At 33.4% G+C, this 20,379-nt stretch overlaps 1 protein-coding gene across 6 annotated transcripts in view; it reads right to left on the bottom strand.

Annotated features, from left to right (window-relative positions):
• CTNNA3 (catenin alpha 3) overlaps positions 1-20,379 on the bottom strand; it is a 1,773,069-nt gene that overhangs the window by 155,948 nt on the left and 1,596,742 nt on the right. For all 6 annotated transcript variants that reach the window (XM_074382308.1, XM_003928685.4, XM_074382306.1 and 3 more), the window contains one exon: positions 1,577-1,758. In XM_074382308.1, the coding sequence (XP_074238409.1) occupies positions 1,577-1,758 (182 nt within the window). The remainder of the gene's footprint in view (positions 1-1,576; positions 1,759-20,379) is intronic.

The raw sequence follows: 20,379 nt of genomic DNA on the forward strand, positions 1-20,379 counted from the left end.
TTATACATATTCCCACATTACTATAAGGCTTATGCCATTTAGGTTATTAGCAGCATACTCTGTACTGAGCCTATTTCAAAAGTTTTGGTCAATTTGATAGATTTAAAAGGTATGTTATTTTAAGTATTTTAAATACTTTTCAAATATTTAATGGTCATAACTGTTATGAGGAGAAAATTTCTGGTCAATAATACATTCATATTCTTGTCCATTCTTCCATTACAATATTAACTTATTATGTTTGCAAGTACTCTTTATATATAAATGGAATCACATTTTTGTTTACCCAGTTATCCATTTACATTTCGATATTGCTTAGGACTTCCTATTGATGTGCATTTTTTGAAGTTCAATTTAACAATCCTTTCTTTGTAAGTTAGTTTGTATGTAATTTTCATGAACTCTTTCTCAATTTTAGTGTTATAGAAAGATTTGTGTACATTTCTCCATTATTATTTTAAAAGTAACAGTTACTTCATTACTCCATCTGAAAGTTATTTTGGGGTATAAATCAATGTACCACTGCTACATGGTACCATATAAATGAATACTAAGGTTCATTTAGAAATTTATGGTTACATAAATGATTCCCTAAGTACACTAGATCTGTTTCAGTGTATCCTTCTGTTCTGTGGCTTTTATAACTATACCATGACTAAATTATTTCAGTTATAGTTTTTATACTTTATTAACTAGTAGCACAGTGACTATATATTTTATTGCTTTTTGACTAGCTCTATAAAATGATATTTTAAAATAATACAAACATTTTTATTACTTCTGGAATATGGCCACATGTACATTTTTTCATGGCTATCATTAAGTGATTGTAATTTTAAATATATCTAGTTCTGATCTCAGAAGCAAAACATACCACCATCCTGATTATACTATAAATCACTATAACTAAAATTACGTAGCTATGAAAGTCAGCCATTCAGATAGTTCCAATACCAGCTAATAAGTTGATTTACCAAATTCTCTATAGAAGTCACAAGCTAATATGATACACAGAGCAAATGGCTGGGGAAGGGGAAGGTGAGAGAGTGTAAGTGACGTCTAAAACAATTCCACAGAAGTTCATGAGAAACTTTGCCATATTTATTTATTGATAGAAACCTCTAGAATTGTACACCTACAACTTTCCTTTTTTGAGACAGAAGCTCACTCTGTCACCAGGCTGGAGTGCAGTGGTGCGATCTGGGCTCACTGCAACCTTCGCCTCTCAGGTTCAAGCGATTCTCCTGCCTCAGCCTCCCAAGTAGCTAAGATTACAGACGTGAGCCAATACGCCCAGCTAATTTTTGTACTTTCAGTAGAGATGGGGTTTCACCATGTTGGCCAGGATGGTCTTGATCATTTGACCTCATGATCTGCCCACTTCAGCCTCCCAAAGTGCTGGGATTATAGGTGTGAGCGACTGCGCCCGCCCACACCTGTAACTTTCTAATGCTATATTTGCTTTTCCCCTACCACTTGATTTTTGGCTCTTGACACTCAGAGAAACTTGAAGTTTCACTAATAACTAATAGTTTTAGCCATTATGAGTATTACACATCATTTTCCATATAATTACCTGGTGAAGTCTGTCATCTCCATCATGATCATACACATGTTCTTGGCCAGAACAATGATGTCGTTGCTTGTATCATCCCATATCTCAATCTCAGCATCCAGCTTACTCTTTACTTTCTTGAAATCAGCAACTTGCTCAGCAATCTTTTCCTTTTCTGCCTCAGGCAGTTGAGTCATTTTAGCCTAAAATGTGTGATAATTAGAATTAAAATCATTCCACTATGTCAAAAGCATTTTAGGAATAAGTAGACATTACAGGATATTCACAAAACTTAATCATTCAAAATCAGAGACATAATGTTGTTAACGTTATTCAGTCAAAACTTTCCAGGCTTAATTTTTTGTATACAAATCTATTAAATTATAAGAATTTGCTCTAGAATTATATTGTTGCATTTGAGAATAAGACTGTAAAACTTGGTGTCCAACATACTTACGTACATTTTATAAAGCAAATGTGAGACTTTGCAAATTTCTAGTGCATTTCAAATTTTAAACAAGCTCAAATTTAGTGTAATACATCACCTTGTTAGAAAAGTGCATATAAAAAGGTGGATGTATAACATAATTTAACTTGAAATGAGACTATGTCTACCTATGTGTGTATGAGTAATTACAGGATGAATTAGTCATGCCTCAACTTTAACATAATAAGAAAATAAACAATGATGCTTTTGGTTTGAAATTTTCTTTAAATGTCTTAGCATAATGCTTGACACATATTGAATGTTCCATAAATAGTAGCTATCTCTTTTTCAATAATCAAAATATATTCATATGTCTAATACATTTTTTTCATTTTATTTGCATTTTTTCTATGAAGAATCAAATTAAGCTACATGAGACTAAGTTTTTAACTGATACAAGTGCTATTTCTTAGCATCTGAAAGTAGTTTGTAGTTTCTTCTCTCAGGATATACGTCCTATGTGAGGTTGTAAGAGGAGAGCAACTTTTACTACTTCTGGCATATGGTAAAGCACGTAAATGAAGACACAGCTCACTACTTCTGAAATGAAAAGTAACATGCAAGCACATTAAGTAAATTGTAAGCCACCAACCCATTAAACTAGCTCAAAAATAGAAATGAGTTTTCTCTATCTCGACTACCAGTCGTTATCATTCTCTCTATTCTCATAAAAAGTGTTAAAACGTTCAAATAACAGCAGCTAGATAGGTTCAACTGGGGCTTCTCTTTACATTCTGTATCTCTTCTCTTTACATTCTGTATCCATGATGCTAGATCTAATAAATATTGCTGAATATACACTGGTATTATGGCAAATTATTTACTGTTCTCTTAATAAAGTTAAAGCTATTCAAGAGCTGAACTGGCTAAGTGCATTCCAAGTTCTGTTACTTGGAATGCCACCGATTTCCAATATGACCTTGAGGAAGTTACTTAACCCTCCTGTCTAAGTTTCCCTCGACACAACGTGACAGTAATTGCAACTGCTATCTACCTGCCATGCAGGGAACAGAGTCGACTGCTGGATAAGATTGAGACTGACCCTATTGTGGACAGGGAGCTTACTGGTGCACTCCATCTCCTTAATAACATCTCAACTCAAATGGTGAATTACAACAACAGACATTTACCTCTGACAAGATAAGGGCCAAAAGGTGGGCAAGAGTTTGCAAAATTAAAAGATCTAGAGAATTCTCAACCTTTTTCACAGGGGGAAAAGCAGTAGCAACAAGACATTAAGTTACTAACACCTTTACAGAAGGTTTTAAGTGCTTCTATGATTTATTATATGTCATCAATCAATTTCAACCACCCTGAAACTTTCAAAACAAGACTTAAGACAATACTTGATGTTTAGAAAGTCTAGGTGAAAAATTCTTTATTGCATTATTTTGTGCAGGTTAAACAAAGAAACTGAGGTACAAAGCTTAAGAAAAATTAGGTAAGCAGAATCTCTGATGTGTATTGCCAGGTGGCTATATGTCTAGGCTTCTGCTTAGATCTATAAAGCAGAATTCTGATATAAATAACTGTCAAAGGCCTTTTGAATCACTGCCATATGAATAAGATTATACTGTATATCTATCGATCTTAGAATATGTATGTTACCAAACACAAGAAAAATAGCTAGCACACATATGACAGACACTTTTCTAGAAACCACGAACATATTTAAACTTGAATCTTCGTAGCAGCTCTATGAGAAATTATTATTATCCCAATTTTATAAGTGAGGAAATTGAGTCTTTCTGAAATGTTAAGTGATTAATCAAGATTATAGTGTCAGTCAATGGTAGAATCAGGATGTAAATCAGAAAATATAGCCCTAGTGTTTTTGTTCTATTGCCAAGTCAACAAACATGAATAATGTTGCCCACACTATACCAATATACCCACTTTCTCTATGATGGTATTTCTCTATCACTTTGACCTCTGAGTGCAATTGTTCTACAAAGAATAGTCACATTGTTGAGAATCTACGCTTCCTCATCTTTTTTTTTTTTTTTTTTTTTAAGATGGGTTTTTGCTCTTGTTGCCCAGGTTGGAGTACAATGGCACCATCTCAGCTTACCGCAACCTCCCCCTACCAAGTTCAAGTGATTCTCCTGCCTCAGCCAACTGAGTAGTTGGGACTATAGGTGCCTACCACCATGCCCAGCTAATTTTTATATTTTTAGTAGATACGGGGTTTCAACATGTTGGCCAGGCTGGTCTCAAACTCCTGATCTTGTGATCTGCTCTCTTGGCATTGCTTTCCCCTTACATCCAAGAGCCCCTTCTCAGAGTCTTCCACCTGCCCTCATCTGTCAAATGTACATCTCCCCAAGAATCTGTGCTGACCCTTTTAAATTTCTTCATTATCTTCTCCCTTAGTGCACTCATCTACTTTATTTATTTTTTTTCTTTTTTTACATTAGGTGATAAAATTGTAAGTACTTACTATGCATCACATTATGTTCTGAAGTGTATATACATTGTGGAATATCCAATGGAATACTATTCACCCATAGAAAAGAATGAAATCCTATCGTTTGTGACAACATGGAATCGGGGGGAAATTATGTTAAGTGAACTAACCAGACACTGAATGATGATTACTACATGATCTCATTCACATGCAGAATCTAAAAACAGTATCACAAAAGTAGAGAATAGAGTAGTGATCACCAGGGGCTGGGGTAGTGGGAGAGAGGGGTTGAGAAGATGTTGGTCAGAGGATACAAAATTTCTTTTAGAAAGGAGGAATCAGTTCAAGAGATCTATTGTATAACATGGTGACCACAGCGAATAATAAATTGCATTCTTGAAAAATGCTAAGTGACTGTAAAGTGTTCTCACTTTAAAAATGATAGCTGTGTCAGGTAATGCATGTGTTAATTAGCCAGTTATAATCCTTCTACAGTGTATCTACACATCAGCTACTTTTATGATTTTAACTATCACTGCTATGAAGATTACGTATAAACAACCTCTTCAGTCCTGACTGTTTGCTTTTCCAATACTGTGATCAGTACATCCATGGCTGTGTTAGGAATACCTGATTACAGAAGGATGAAAAACATACTCAGCCAAACCGTTTATTCTCTTGATTTTCATGTTCCTCAGTGATACTTCCTGTTTTCCAGTCTTGAAATTCTATATCTAAGAAAATCATTCTCTGTTCTTTACGCTATTCTGTTAGCTGTCCATTTTATCCTTTATCAAATCCATTTCCTTCTGTGTATTAATATAACCACTCCTGCTGTCTACTGGTCCTAATGTTCTCTTTTGTTTTCAATCTTTTTGTCTTGTTACTGCTTAATTCAATATTTCTGAATATGATGAAATTGTGCAGCCCTTCAGTTAATATCCTTATCTTTACATCTCCTTATCAAATAAAGAGTATCAATTCCTCAAACCCCACCATTATATTTGTTTGATTAAAATAGAAACTTCACATAAAATGCCTAAGTCATAAACGTACAGTTGGAACAATTTTCACAGAGCAAATCCACGTACCTACACCCAAATCAAGAACCAAAAAGATTACAAGCACCCAGAAGACTCCTTCCGTCTTGTGCTAGTCACTGTCTCCTAAGGGTAATCACTGACTCGATTTTTAAAACTATAGATTCGCCTGTTTTTTAATCTTATAAAAGTGGAATCATAGTGCATGAATTCTTGTGTCTGGCTTTTTGTGTTCAGCACTTATATGCTTGAAATGCATCTATACTGTTGCATGTAGTTATATCTTGTTTATCCTCACTGCTCTATATAGATATTATGCCACTCTCCAAATAGATATATGCATGTTTTTCTATAAATAATATTTTGAAAACTATTCCATTTTTAGCTATGATAAATAATGAGTATTATTGGACTTTTCTTTAGGTGTACATATGGGTGTATTTCTCTTGAGTGTATATCTAGGAGTGGAATTACTGTGTCACAGGGATCATCATCATCTTTGTTCCTACCAGCTTTTCAATCTCATCCCATCTTACTTCTTTCAACACACTGGATCCTCAAACTAAGCTAAGCTATTTGTTGCTGCAGGTAAATATCTTGAGATATTGCCATTAATTATTTTTGCTAATCTTCTTCCCTTCCTCCAATTTTTTGGTCCAAATTTAATCATATTTCCAGGCCAAACTCATATGGTATATGCCCCTTTCCCCATCCTTCAGGTGCGAGTAATTATTACCTTAAAATTTTTAGAACATGTTAACAGTTCTTCCCTCTAGACATTCATATTCTTCTCTTTTATAGTCTAATCTGGTGAACACAACTATCTTATCTTAGTTACTAGAGATAATGTTGTTGAAAACAATGTCATCTTTTAGAATAATAATTATGACAGTACACATAATTTTAATTTGTACTTTTGGGATATATTTTTTGTCTCCTTCCCTTAAAATATAAGTTCTCTTAAAGTAGGAACATATTACATGATAAATCTTTGTTTGCGATTGTTAACAGAAATACTCAAGAGCTTAAAAAAAACCGTCAGACTTGTGAACTCAAAATTTTATACCGCTGATCTTTCATATTCTTTGTCACCCACATTTACACAAATGTCAAGCTTTTACCTCTGCACAGATCTCAGATTCATTTCTCTTATATATTTTTTCTAGTATTTTTCAAACTCAGTTCCTTATTGTTCCTCCAAGACTGTATTAATAGCACAGATGATCATTTTTCATCTTATCTACTTATTAATTGTTCTATGCTCATTACTACTGCATAAAATATTGATATGCTTATATTATTTATCTGCTTGAAAAATTTAAAGAACTATAATTACCCCTTAAAAGAGACAAAAGGAAAAGAAAAAAGTGATATAATAAGAAAAATACAGAAATTGTTGTCATGCAGACCTCTATTCACATTCTACTTTTGCCAAGTATTAGTTATGCAGCAATGAACAACCCTAAATCCCAGCTTCATATGTTAAATGACAATAAATTTATAGAGGTTACATGATAATTAGTTATGTCTATAAACAATTGAACCTGGAATACACTGGGGAGTCAGTATATGGTGCATACAATTAATGTACATAAATGTATCATGTTGGCCTCCAAGACTTTACACAATATTGAAAAGAAGGATAAGTAAAATATTCATGTAGCCTACCTCACAGAACCTAGGCAAGAACCAAATAAAACATTTTGAGTAATTGCTTTCCATAGGCAAAACATGCCATAGAAATATAGCACCATTATATTTACCTTAATCTCAGAAGCTTCAGAATCCAAGTCACTTATTTTGCAGATAAGAAAAGTGGCCCAGAAAGGGGAAATGGCTTTAAAAAACTATCCAGCTGGTTAGTGACAGATCTGATGTTTCAATCCATGCATCCAGCTCTCCCTTTCCACATTTTTTTTTTTTTGCTTTCCTTAACTATGACTTTTTTCATGGAAGTTAAATTCTCAGGTAAATCAAATAACTTTGTTAATTTCTGTATCCATGAAACTGGATGAAACATAGAAATAGCATTTTGTTAACAAGTCATCCACAATTACTAATTTTTTCTGTTTTATAAATATTAGAGAATTTCTAATTAATTCATATCACTCATATGAATGGGTAGTTTGAACTCAACATTCAAAATAAAATGTTTACTAAACTTTAAAAATATATGCACAGTATATGTACATATTGGAGAAATAGTTCTCAAATTATAACTCCTGTTCTTCAGAGTATCTCAAAATTTAATAGTGGCATGTATGTGTTTTCTTAAAATAAGCATAAAGGAATTTGAGAAATAGACATATTTTTAATACATCAAAAGTATAAATAGCATAGAGCACTTTGATAGAATTTTAGAAATTATAAAGTGCTTTTGGTAAAAATTCAACATAATTAAAATCTTGAGAGCAAATTTATTGAAACAAGATTTATGCATTGATATCGTAAGCATACTAAATTGTGATCTCAAATATATTCCTGAGAATTCATTAAGAGCAATTTTCTGTGATATTTTAAAAATAACATTTAGGAAATGGAGTTGGACTTTAAGAAGTTATATACATTTCTACATTTTTATGTATAGACCTCTAAATCAGAATTAAAACATATATTAGCTTTAATTAGCTCTCAGTTTCTTCATCCATCAAAACAAACAAACAAACAAAAACCTCTTAGCACCCAGTGGGTTACATTCACAGTTATAAAACTGTCTTATTTTATGATAAAACTTTATATGTTTCAGGGACTGGGTTGAAACAGAGTTAACTATTAAATTATCAGGTATATTTGATTGATTATCCATGTTTTAAAGGTAATAATGATAGTGATTGCTATTTGTTCACACTTCCCATATGCCAGTCACTCTACTGAGCACTTTTGAAAAAAATTATCCCATTTAAATAATAATATGATGAGGTAGCTATTATTGATACCCATTAGTCACAATCATGAAAATGAAGTCCACAGGGAACATTTGCAGGTCTCCTTTAAAGGAAGACCCTCTCCAATATTTTCTTTCTTTTACATAAGTTTAGTTATATTTTATTTGTAAATCTAGTTTGTGTCCTTGTTCTAGAAATAATGGTTGTAAAGGGCATTTGGGAGATGGATAAAGAAATCTGCATATAAACTGCATAGGAAGAAAAATTAGGAAGTGATTGTTAATTTTCTTCAGTGTGGTGATCATACTGTGGTTATATAAGAGAATGTTCATTATTTCGGGATATTCCTGCTGAAATATTTATGTATAAAACACTATGCTGTTTCAAATTACTTTGAAGTAGCTGAAGAAAAACCAAATATGGCTCTGGCACTATGGTTAAACTGTTAATTTTTAGGTAATGGGAATATGAAGGGCGCATTGTACTAGTGATTAAACATTTCTCTGCATTTAATTTTTCACAATAGAAAATTAAAAGGAAATAACATTTTCTATAATTTTTTGTAGAGGCATGAGAGATCTTAGAGGCTGTGTAACATCTTATTCCAAAATATCATTCCATCTGTAACATTTATGACCAATGATGCTTTCGCCGCTTTTTGGACTTTCCTGAAAGTCCAATGCTGGATTCTCTGAGACTGAGAAATAAAGTAGCCCATGCCCGTTTTACCAATAAAAATTAAAATATAATAAATGAGACTCATGACCTCCAGAAGCAATCTTCACATAGATAAATTTCTTTGAGGATCCTGGCATGTATCATAATGACTGAAATTTGCATGTAGCATAAACCTTTCTATGAAATGTTGTTTCAAAGGTGGTGATGTGTATGGAGCCTCTAAAACAAGGTGCTGATGTGAGCAGGTACCAAAAGAGCTGACAAGAATATCCTCATCCTTTTGATGGATGTGATCTTAGCACAGCCATATATTTCTTGCAATATATATTTTAGCCAGAAGGTGAAGATCTAGCCTTTACAATATTTCCTCTAAAATTATATACATATAATTATATATTGAAATGTGGTGAATTTGTTTAGCAAGAGTCAACCTTTAAAAGCCTGGCTGATTTATTTAGGGGCATCAACACCATAGAGTTTCAATTCCCAACGAAGTGAGGACCAGCCCCAGTACCTCAGTGATCTCATCAGCTGACTAGATTCTACTTGAGCTGTCAGCCCTTTTTCCACTTAATATCTTACTTTTGTCTTCCAACAACAGGCATGCACTTCCTAATGAGGCACGTTTATGAATTACATTTTTAGATAGAGTAGTTATTAGAAAATCTTTATCTTTCTTCTCTATGTCTACATGTTAACTTGAATTCAGACCTCTAGAACCTAAAGGAGTATATGTAATCTATTTTCCACAAAATGATCTTGCAGTTTTGTGAAAAATAATTATCAGATACTATTAACATTAATCTTCTCATTCTCTCATTCATGCCTTCACCTATTCCTTTCCTGTAGAACTATTCAATTCCAGACACTTCAAGGACTTGTTATCCAGAAGACTAGCATCGAGGTTTTCCTCTGGTGGTATCTCAGTGTATCACTGACCCTTTCATAAAATGACTTCCAGACAGAAGTGAAAATTCTAGATGAATTTTGACCAGTCAAGAAAACAATAATGGTCTTTATTCACGATACTGTGTTTGCACTCTTTAAAGACCAAAATTGTAATAGAAATTTTGTAATATTAATGTAAATTATTTACTCATACTTAACATGGAACTGAAAAGCCCATTACAGAAATAAACTATAGCTAAGCCATATCAACACTGTTCTGTGTATTTATTTTTAAATAGAAATATTGCAAAGATTTACACTAAATGTAATTTATTTAATTGCATTGTGTTTTCTTTGGTTCCTTATTCCAGAATGCTGGTATACTTTTGTCTTTTGATGGTGCCCAAACTGACAATACAGAAATTCTCAAACAATTCATTAAATAAATATTATAAAGGTTGTGAGAAAATCAAACACCACTCTCTAAAATCCTATCAATTTTATTCACAAGAATGCCTTTAAGATGCTATGCAGTGACTAGTAACTTATGCTTCACTCACAATTTAAGTAAGTTTGGTTACCTGAATTCCATGCCCCAGTTTACTGTAAATTGGAAGTAGATAGAAGGTGTGCTAGTCTGACTGAAAGGATGGAAAAGAAAATTTATCAAAAAAGGGACAGACTACTCAGATAATGAGGGTCTTCAAGTTATAAAAAAGCTTTCCTGCTCATATCAGGACACCTTCATCCTATATGTATTATATCATAGTACAATTATATTTGGTCATAATACTGACAATGAGTCATCCACAACATCATCACCCAGCATTTATTGATGTCTACTGTAAATTAGAGTTGAATGGCATCATTTCTGCTCTGAAACAGTTTAAAAGGTCACTGTGCAGAGAAAAAACCAAATTATATTTAGAACATTTTGGTTGGTAAGGTAAAGCTACATGGAATACAATTTGAAAACTAATTCCAGTGACTTTTTAAAAATTTAAATCTCATATGAATTTTATCATGACAAATTATATGAATACTGTACCAACTAAAGTAGGATTTGGGTAAGAATTATATACCTCTTAATTTTATATGTATTTTCTTTTAATCATAATTTTGTAATGAATAAAATTTTATTACATATATATGTATTAAATGTGTAATTAAATATATTTACAAGATTTCCCTCCAGATTGGTTTGTGGAAATTTAAACATTTCATTCTGTCTAACAAAAATTTTCTTGATAAAATAACCATTTGAGGAATATTGTATAGAATGCCAAATATGGCATTTGCTTGTCCATAAATTATGCTTATATATATATCCATATTATTATGATTAATATGGTACCAAGACTAATGATCCATATAAATATGCTAAATAGATCTCCTTTCATTGAAAACCAGATGCAATATCTGTAGTCACATACTCATGGCAAAGAAAATATGAAATATATTTTCATTATATTATCAATTGAATATAGATTATGTAATGCACAAAGAAAAATATGCAGTTATATTTTACATAATATATAATCTATTCCCCATTTACTAGGTTTTTAAAAAGGCAAAAGAAAATATATATATATATATATTTTTTCCAGAAATTATGTTTACCTCAGAAACAATACACATGAAAGAATTCAAAGGCTGTAAGGTCCTTACACTATCTGGGAATTTGAATGGTAGTAACTAATAATAATATATAACATGTAAGAGACATAGATAACAACATCATTACCAGCAATTATGACAAAAACAGTAACATTAATAATAACATATAACTAACCATTTAAAGAGTATAATAAAAGTAATAGGTAAATGTAAAGAAGTGCAAAAAGAAAATAAAAAAAATATGTGGGACAAATAAAAACATATAATTGAAGTACTTTTAACACAAATGTTATAAATCCAAGCTTTTCCAACCTGTGGCCCACAGGCCATATGCAGCCCAAGATGGCTTTGAATGCAACCCAACATGAATTCATAAACTTTTTTAAAACGTTATGAGATTTTTTTGTAAGTTTTTTTTTTAGCTCATCAGCAATTGTTAGTGTCATTGTATTTTATGTGTGGTCCAAGACAATTCTTCTAATGTGGCCCAGGGAAGCCAAAAGATTGTACACCCCTGAATTACATCAAATAGTTGTAATTTATCCAATTATAAGACAATGAATGAAAATCTAGATAAATAACCCAATGACATACTGTTTATAAGAAACAAAATTTAAATATAATTACTAAAAGTTTATATATGTAGATACACAATGCAGAGACTAACATAAAACTACATAAATGTGCTAATAGAAGACAGATTGTCATTTAAGGCAATACTTATTGCAGAATGTACAGGGAGGCATTTCATGATGTTAAAAGAACAACTCTACGACACATGCACGTGAATGTTCATTGCAGCACTGTTCACAATAGCAAAGACCTGGAACCAACCCAAATGCCCATCGACGATAGACTGGACAGGGAAAATGTGGCACATATACACCACGGAACACTATGCAGCCATCAAAAACGATGAGTTTGTGTCCCCTGTAGGGACATGGATGAAACTGGAAACTATCGTTCTCAGCAAACTGACATATTTTTTATATATTTGAGTAATATACTATTATTTCTTTCTGACTCCACTACTGTGTAATTATTCACGATTCTGTTAGTTTATGATCTAAGACCCAAAGTTAGCATAAGTTTCGATATTCTGAAATTTAAATAAAGCAGTCATGCTTCTTCTCATATATTCTTTGAGAGTCTCAAGTTTACTCAAGACCTTTGTAAATTTCTAATGGTTTATATTTCCATAGGTCACCTTTTTTCTCTGCATTTCTGTTCTTGATCTACTGCATTCATTTGAGACTGATCTTGAATAACTATTCCCTTCTCACTCCATTATAGAGACCCAACATTGTAAAACTCTTCAGAATCATTCATATATGTCATTTTTGTATATGGGAATGTATGTGAAAATGTTTAGGGATAACATGAGAATTTTACAAAGTAAAATGACTTAACATTGCAATATCTCTGATTTTTACTTAAAGTTATAAATAAGATTTCCTGCTTGTATCAGGACACCTTCATCCTGTATGTATTATAGGATATCCTGCATCTTCTACTTTAAGATCTTTAAGTAAAGATGTAGGATATCCTATAATTCAAACAGGATGAAGGTGTCCTGATATAAGCAGGAAAGATCTTTAAGTAAAGATGTAGAATATCCTATAACACATTCATTCTGTATGTATTATAGGATATTCTACATCTTTAAGTAAAACATCTTTTACTTAGAGTTCTTTAATTACTTAAAGATGTAGTACTTTAAAAGATTTTTACTTAATAATCTTTTACTTAAAGATGTAGAATATGGTTAAAAAACATTGCTTCCAAATTTACATCAACAACCAAAGCCATAAATCAACAAGTTCATGACTTTTCTTAAAACCAATTATAGTTGTCAAATAATAATTTTACTGAATTAGTTAAACAGCCAAGGAAAATTCTATTCAATACTGTTGCAATGGAGGGAGAGCTGGAACTCAGCTCTGCTGAAACAAAGGGAAGGAGAGTTTTTAAGCACTGGGGTGAGCTGTAGGAAAGTACTGGAGGACATTACTGGAGCTGTCAATGTATTTAGACCCTCTGTGTCTGCAAAATGGTACTTATGGAATAGGCTTCTACCCTCCCACAGAAAGTAGGAAACAGAGGCTTTATCTTTCTTGATAACTACATTTCAAAGAGATCATTCACAGATGCTTAAGAAAGGTAGCCCATTCAAAAATGGGCGAAGGATATGAACAGACACTTTACAAAAGAAGACATACAGGAGGCCAACAAACATATGAAAAAAATGCTCATCATCACTGGTCATTAGAGAAATGCAAATCAAAACCACATTGAGATACCATCTCACACCAGTTAGAGTGGCGATCATTAAAAAATCTGGAGGCAACAGATGCTGGAGAGGATGTGGACAAATAGGAACACTTTTACACTGTTGGTGGGACTGTAAATTAATTCAACCATTGTGGAAGACAGTGTGGCGATTCCTCAATGATCTAAAAATAGAAATCCCATTTGACCCAGCAATCCCATTACTGGGTGTATATCCAAAGGATTATAAATCATTCTACTATAAAGACGCATGCACACGAATGTTCATTGCAGCATTGTTTACAATAGCAAAGACCTGGAACCAACCCAAATGCACATTGATGATAGACTGGACAGGGAAAATGTGGTACATATACATCATGGAATATTATGCAGCCATCAAAAATGATGAGTTCGCATCCTTTGTAGGGACATGGATGAACCTGGAAACCATCATTCTCAGCAAACTGACACAAGAGCAGAAAATCAAACACCGCATGTTCTCACTCACAGGCGGGTGTTGAACAATGAAAACACATGGACACAGGGAGGGGAGCACTACACACTGGGATCCATTGGGGGGAAATGGGGGAGGGACGGGGGGTGGGGAGATGGGAAGAGATAACATGGGGAGAAATGACAGATACAGGTGAGGTGAAGGAAGGCAGCAAACCACACTGCCATGTGTGTACCTATGCAACAATCTTGCATGTTCTTCACATGTACCCCAAAACCTAAAATGCAATAAAAAAAGAAGCCAGATTAAAAAAAAAGAAGAAGAAGAAAAAAAAGAAAGGTATTCTTTTGTTGTTAAACTGGCAAGAAGCTGGAACAAGATTTACTTCACAAAGTATCAGAGAAATAATTTACAATGGAAAGTTCTCCAAAGGAGATGCTTTAGGAAAAGGGAAGTCAGGGGCCTGTACTCAGAAAGAATCCTGACTGACATTTCGCAAGAGGAGGAGAAATGTAAGGCTTTCTTCTTTCTTGGTCAGAAATCACAAGTCAACTAATGAACCTAATATGATATAAGTGTTTGCTTGCCTTGAGTAGATACCACCTGATACTGGCAAGTTGAATTCAGCTAGAAGAGCTAACAAATTACTTAAGCATGAATCACCCTATGATGGCAGAAACTAAATAAGTACTCAAAAAAGAAGAACATGTTAAGAAGAAACAGGACATCCAGGCATGATGGCTCATGGCTGTAATTCCAACACTTTCAGGGGCTGAGGCAGGAAAACTGCTTGAAGCCAGGAGTTCAAGACCAGGCTGGCCAATACAGCAAGACCCCATCTATAATAATAATCATAAAATAAGAAAAAAGTAAAATTTTAAAAAAGAGAAAATAAAAACTTTAAAAAAGAAGGAAAACAAACAAACTAAAAACAACAACAACAACTTTCAACACCAAAGGTGGGACAATTTGATCAATGGAATAAGGTTAAAGTCTATAGTCTACAATAAATATCCATGAGTTCATAAAGATATAAATAAATAACTGAATGAATAACTAAATATGGGAGAAGGGACAATCTTCCTTAAAATTCCAATTAATAAATTTTAAAAAAGTGAAGGTAGAAAATCATGTGGTAGGCAAACACCACAGTAATTATTCTTTGACAACATTAATTGATGGAGATTAAAATTCATTGGTGAATATTTGAGAAGGAATAAAATTGAATAGTCTTAAAGCACTGTACTTTGGCTGGACATGGTAGCTCACGCCTGTAATCCCAGCACTTTGGGAGGCCTAGATGGGCAGATCACTTGAAGTCAGGAGTTTAAGAACAGTCTTACCAAGATGGTAAAACCCCATCTCTACTAAAAATAAAAAAAATTACAGTTACCTGGTGGCAGGTAACTGTAATCCCAGCTACTCAGGAGACTGAGGCAGGAGAATCACTTGAACCCAGGAGGCAGAGAGTGCAGTGAGCCAAGATCTCACCATTGCACTCTAGCCTGGGCGACAGAGAGAAATTCTGACAAAAAAAAAAAAAGAAAAAAAAAAAAAGGCAATGCACCCAATATATTAATTACAAAGAAAAAGAAAAAAAAAGTAGTTTTTCAGTAGAAAAAGCCAGCAACCAACACCAAATTACAAAAACCAACATCACCAGAAATGAGACCTATTAACATCTTGAATTCCTGATTTGATGGACTAAGAAGGAGATGTTAGTTTTGTGATATTCCCTCCAAAAACACATAACCTTAAAATAATGAGGAAAACATAAGACAAATTCAAATTATATGACATTCTGTAAAATACCTCATCTGTGTTCTTTAAAAATATTAAGATCATGAAACATAAGGGAAGATTCGGGAAACATCATACTCCAGAGGGGACTAGGAGATGTAACAACTGAATAAATAAAACATTGGATCCTGGATTGAATCATAGAATAGAAAAAGAATACAGGTGGAAAAATTGATGACACTGGAATAAAGTCTGTGGTTTAATTAATAATATAATACCAACGATCATTTCTTCATTTCGACAAATGAACCCTGGTTATGCAAATCGTTAACATTAAGGGAAACTAAGCGAAAGACCTATCGGATCTCTCTGTCCTTTTTTCAGCTTTCTGTAATTATAAAATTATTTCAAAATAAAACATTAAAAACAATGCAAACTATGCATCCGAATCCTCATATGTATGCCAGCAAATACAGAATAATTTACCTTGTGGGGGCTACCATTTTCAGTCCTTGGCATCCTACCTTCTTAGGTGGGCCCCTCTCTGTCTGTTTCTCCTCTTTCATCCCCCTATTCTCCCACAGCAAAATAATGCATATTTTCTAAGTACACTTTTAAAGTATTGTCTTATATATATCCATCCGTCAGAGTCTCATCTCTCAACACTGTGCAGAATATTCTCCTGAAGAAAAAGAGTCCCTTCCCTAAAGGGAAGTCTAAAACTATTATTTGTTTCTCTCTTTGCTAGAGATCTTCTTAGTGAGGAGTAAAAAGAAGTGAGGGAATGAGTAAACAAAATAACATTATCCTATAATCATAGATACTCACCAAAGCAAATTTGGATGTTATTAACAGCTTATAAACTGAGATGCTGTAAAAAACGCATCTTATTTTGGATAACCATATAACTTGCTAACAAAAGCTCTGCCCAATCTTAGTACTAGAATAATATCATTAAAAAACATGCAGCTTGTAATTTAGGATGTTTAAATGGGTCCCGATAGCTCAATAAAATATTCTTGCTAAGACAGACTCCATGGGGGTAAGACAAGTGGACCAAGCAGCCTATGCTACTCTTCTCTAGATTCACCTCCCACTTGAGTATTTCTTCCTAATAATCATTGCCACAACCTCCATGGTTTTGCTTGAGGGTCAAAGGACCTACACACACTTTCTACCTAACATCTTGCTTATGAAAAAATGTAATTTCTCTTAACTATCTATGACCAGCTAGTGTAAGCCTGAACTATATAAAAATATTAGACAAGATATTAAAGATTTTAAAAGACAGACACGTGGAGTAATATGGTCTTGGTAAAGAGGCAACTAAGGTCTGGCTCGTTCTTCTATGCTAGTTGTTACCCATCCTACATATTGTGGAAACCATTGTACATCCATTACTGACCACCCAGGCACACAAGTAGGACACTGTGTTCCAAATATAATTATAGGTAGCCAAGTCCTACAGAGGCCAGTCTTTTCTTATTATGGCTTTCTGAGCACTCACCTCTCCAAGTGATTCACATTTGAAATGATGGTGAGTTTTCAGAACAGACCAAACTTTTAAAATGGAACTCTACAGGCTCTAAAAGTATGGTCCATCAGAATGCTATGTAAAAGTAATTCAAGCACCACAAAATACTTGATTATTTCATTGCGTGCCATTATCAACACAAGTAATGTACTCCACAAATACATACCTCTGCCATGTACCCACAAAAATAAAAATAAAGAATGGGTCTTCCATTACGATGGTGTTAGTTTTGGAACTTCAAGCAGTCTGTAATACTTTGAAATCTACCAGAAATTGAACGTAGGAAGTACCTAAAATAGACGTTTCCTAAAGAAATGTTTTTTCTCAAGATCTTTTTGGAATGAGACAAAAAAAATTCTTAGAAAAAGGACTCATCTTGATGAGTTGAAAATGTTTTATCTGTATACACACTGAATTTTTCTATTTTCTCTAAGCCTCCTTCAGCTAAAGATTCATTTAATAAATCCCAAGGTGAACTATGAACTATTTTCCCAGAGGTGGGACACTATATTTAAAAAATAAAATTGTTTGGGGCAATTTGTAAAACAGAAGTTACAATGGCATGTTTCAATGTTACGTATCCATCATCTCTCTATGTATTTATATATTTATTTGTGTATTTTTAAATTTAAGGTGACATATAACTAACTTGAGATCTTATAGGATAGGAGAACACTAGGACATTAATTAGAAACTGGTCCCCAGAAACAAAGACCTTATGGACTCATCCAGCAAGAGAAGAATCACCAAGCATTCTTCCAGCAGAAAGTGACAGCGCCCTCCTTGTGCTGCTCAGGAGAATTCACAAAGTTAAGGCAATATGTGAAGAATTAAGATAGAAGAACTTGCAAAGAATCTCTTGTCTCTCTCTATTAGATTCTAAGGTTGAGCTTTACAATATTTCAAAAAGATAAGAAAAGAGACCTTAAAAGATTTGTAGAAGAACGAAATAATATATTCATTTTGAAACATTAATATATTTTCATTTAGGATTAATAATAAAATGCTCATGTTGGTGAGAAATGAATCACTAAGAAAAATGAATGAGGAAGAGAAAATGGATAAAGTGGTAGGAAGAGGAAACATGACATAATTGAGAAGGCACTGAAGTGGAAAGAGAACTGGTGTTTGTTGGTATAATTTAACCAGTTTTCATTCAATCACTTGGACCATAGAAATTCTCAATGTACAGTTCACACCCATCTGTAATAGATCACATCTTGTCTGTATAATAAGTTAATACGCAGGATTTTGACTATTTTCCCTTCCTATAGCATAGTATTATTGCTTGTAGTTTATTTTTTGATTTACTTTTCTTTTATAATCAAGAAAAAAATAAACAAAGAGAATAAGGGAGAGTGTCACCAGAGAGTCACAATGTTGGCATGTTATTCTGACAATTCAAAAAATTCCCAAAGAATCTAAGTTGTAAGTGCTAAAAACTGCCAGATCATTTTTATATTTATTCTTATTACAGTGCCTACAGTATTCATAATTCTCCAAACAAAATCACAAGGCTTAATTGTTTTGAAATATACTTCTGTGTTAATTGTCAGATCTCAATTAAAGGAATCTTCCTTCTATATGCAATGCAAGTAATTCAATCCCTCTTTATGCAGTACCACAAGAATTATTTACATGAATATTTATGTTAAAATATGGCACAATTACTGCCTGTGATTCAAAAACATAAAAACACCCCTTTGCTGCTGCAACAATCAAAACACAGGGTTGATGGTAACATCTATCCTACATCAGCAACACTAACAACACAGTTTGTATAAGCTAAATCCATATGGTCAGAACACACACCAACATTAAATAAACAAAACATAATTCTTCTTGTCTTCTGAATGTGAATTTGGAGAGGGAAACATCTGGATTAGAAAGGCGCTTAGCAGTAGACAAGGCTTTTCAAGTAAAATTCCATTCAGGCACTAGAAATGAGACCCTTTCTGCTCAAGAGGCAGCAGCTGACACACGAGCCTAACTTAGTACTGAAACAGGATATAGATGAAGCGGTGTCTATGGATAAGCACAAAAGGAAATTAAAAGTAAGTCTTCAAATAGTTAAGCTTTCAAAGGTAAAACTCTAGGGTGTTTGGAAGAATCTTTCAGGAAGATATATTCCAGTTTTACTGCAGACTCAACACAAATGGCTCACAGACAAGTTACATCTATAGTAATTGGAAACATTTTCAAAGCAAAAGATGAGAGACAAATGTTTTGCCAAAGGTTCTGAAGCATGGGCTTACACAGGTCTGTGACTTTTTAAAAAAAGTAGCAGAATAAACATATGTTTGCAAATTATTTTATTTTACCAAATAAGGGCAATAAAACACAGATATTTGAAACCAAAAAAAAAAAAAAAAAAAAGGAAGAAAAAAAATTACCACAAAAAACTTACCATCCACTATCACTATTCTTTCATTAAAAAGAATATTTTAATCTCAAAATTAGGAAGGACTCAGTAGAAAAGAACGATGATCTCTCCCAAGAAAGAATGGCTGTTCCTGTGGTTGGTTTTACCTCTCCCTCATTCCTCCCTTACAGCCTCATTGTTACTTGGCCATCTCTTGGAAGATTTTGTTAGTCACTGATGTGGGAGGTGTGTACTAGTGGTGATAGAGTAGGAAGAAATTATTTAGGTAGTTAGCGAAGGTGAAAGAGTTCTTGGTTGAATTTTACTTTAATAAAAGGCAGCCCCCAAATCATTTCTTTTGTAATAAAAAGCGGTCTGAAAAATCAAGCTGCAGGCATGGATAAGCAGGCTGGAAGCTTGCATAGGGAAATGCCAGCAGCTGTGCTGGAAGCTAGGTACAT

This window comes from Saimiri boliviensis, chromosome 12 (assembly GCF_048565385.1).
Source record: "Saimiri boliviensis isolate mSaiBol1 chromosome 12, mSaiBol1.pri, whole genome shotgun sequence".
NCBI classification, from domain to species: domain Eukaryota; kingdom Metazoa; phylum Chordata; class Mammalia; order Primates; family Cebidae; genus Saimiri; species Saimiri boliviensis.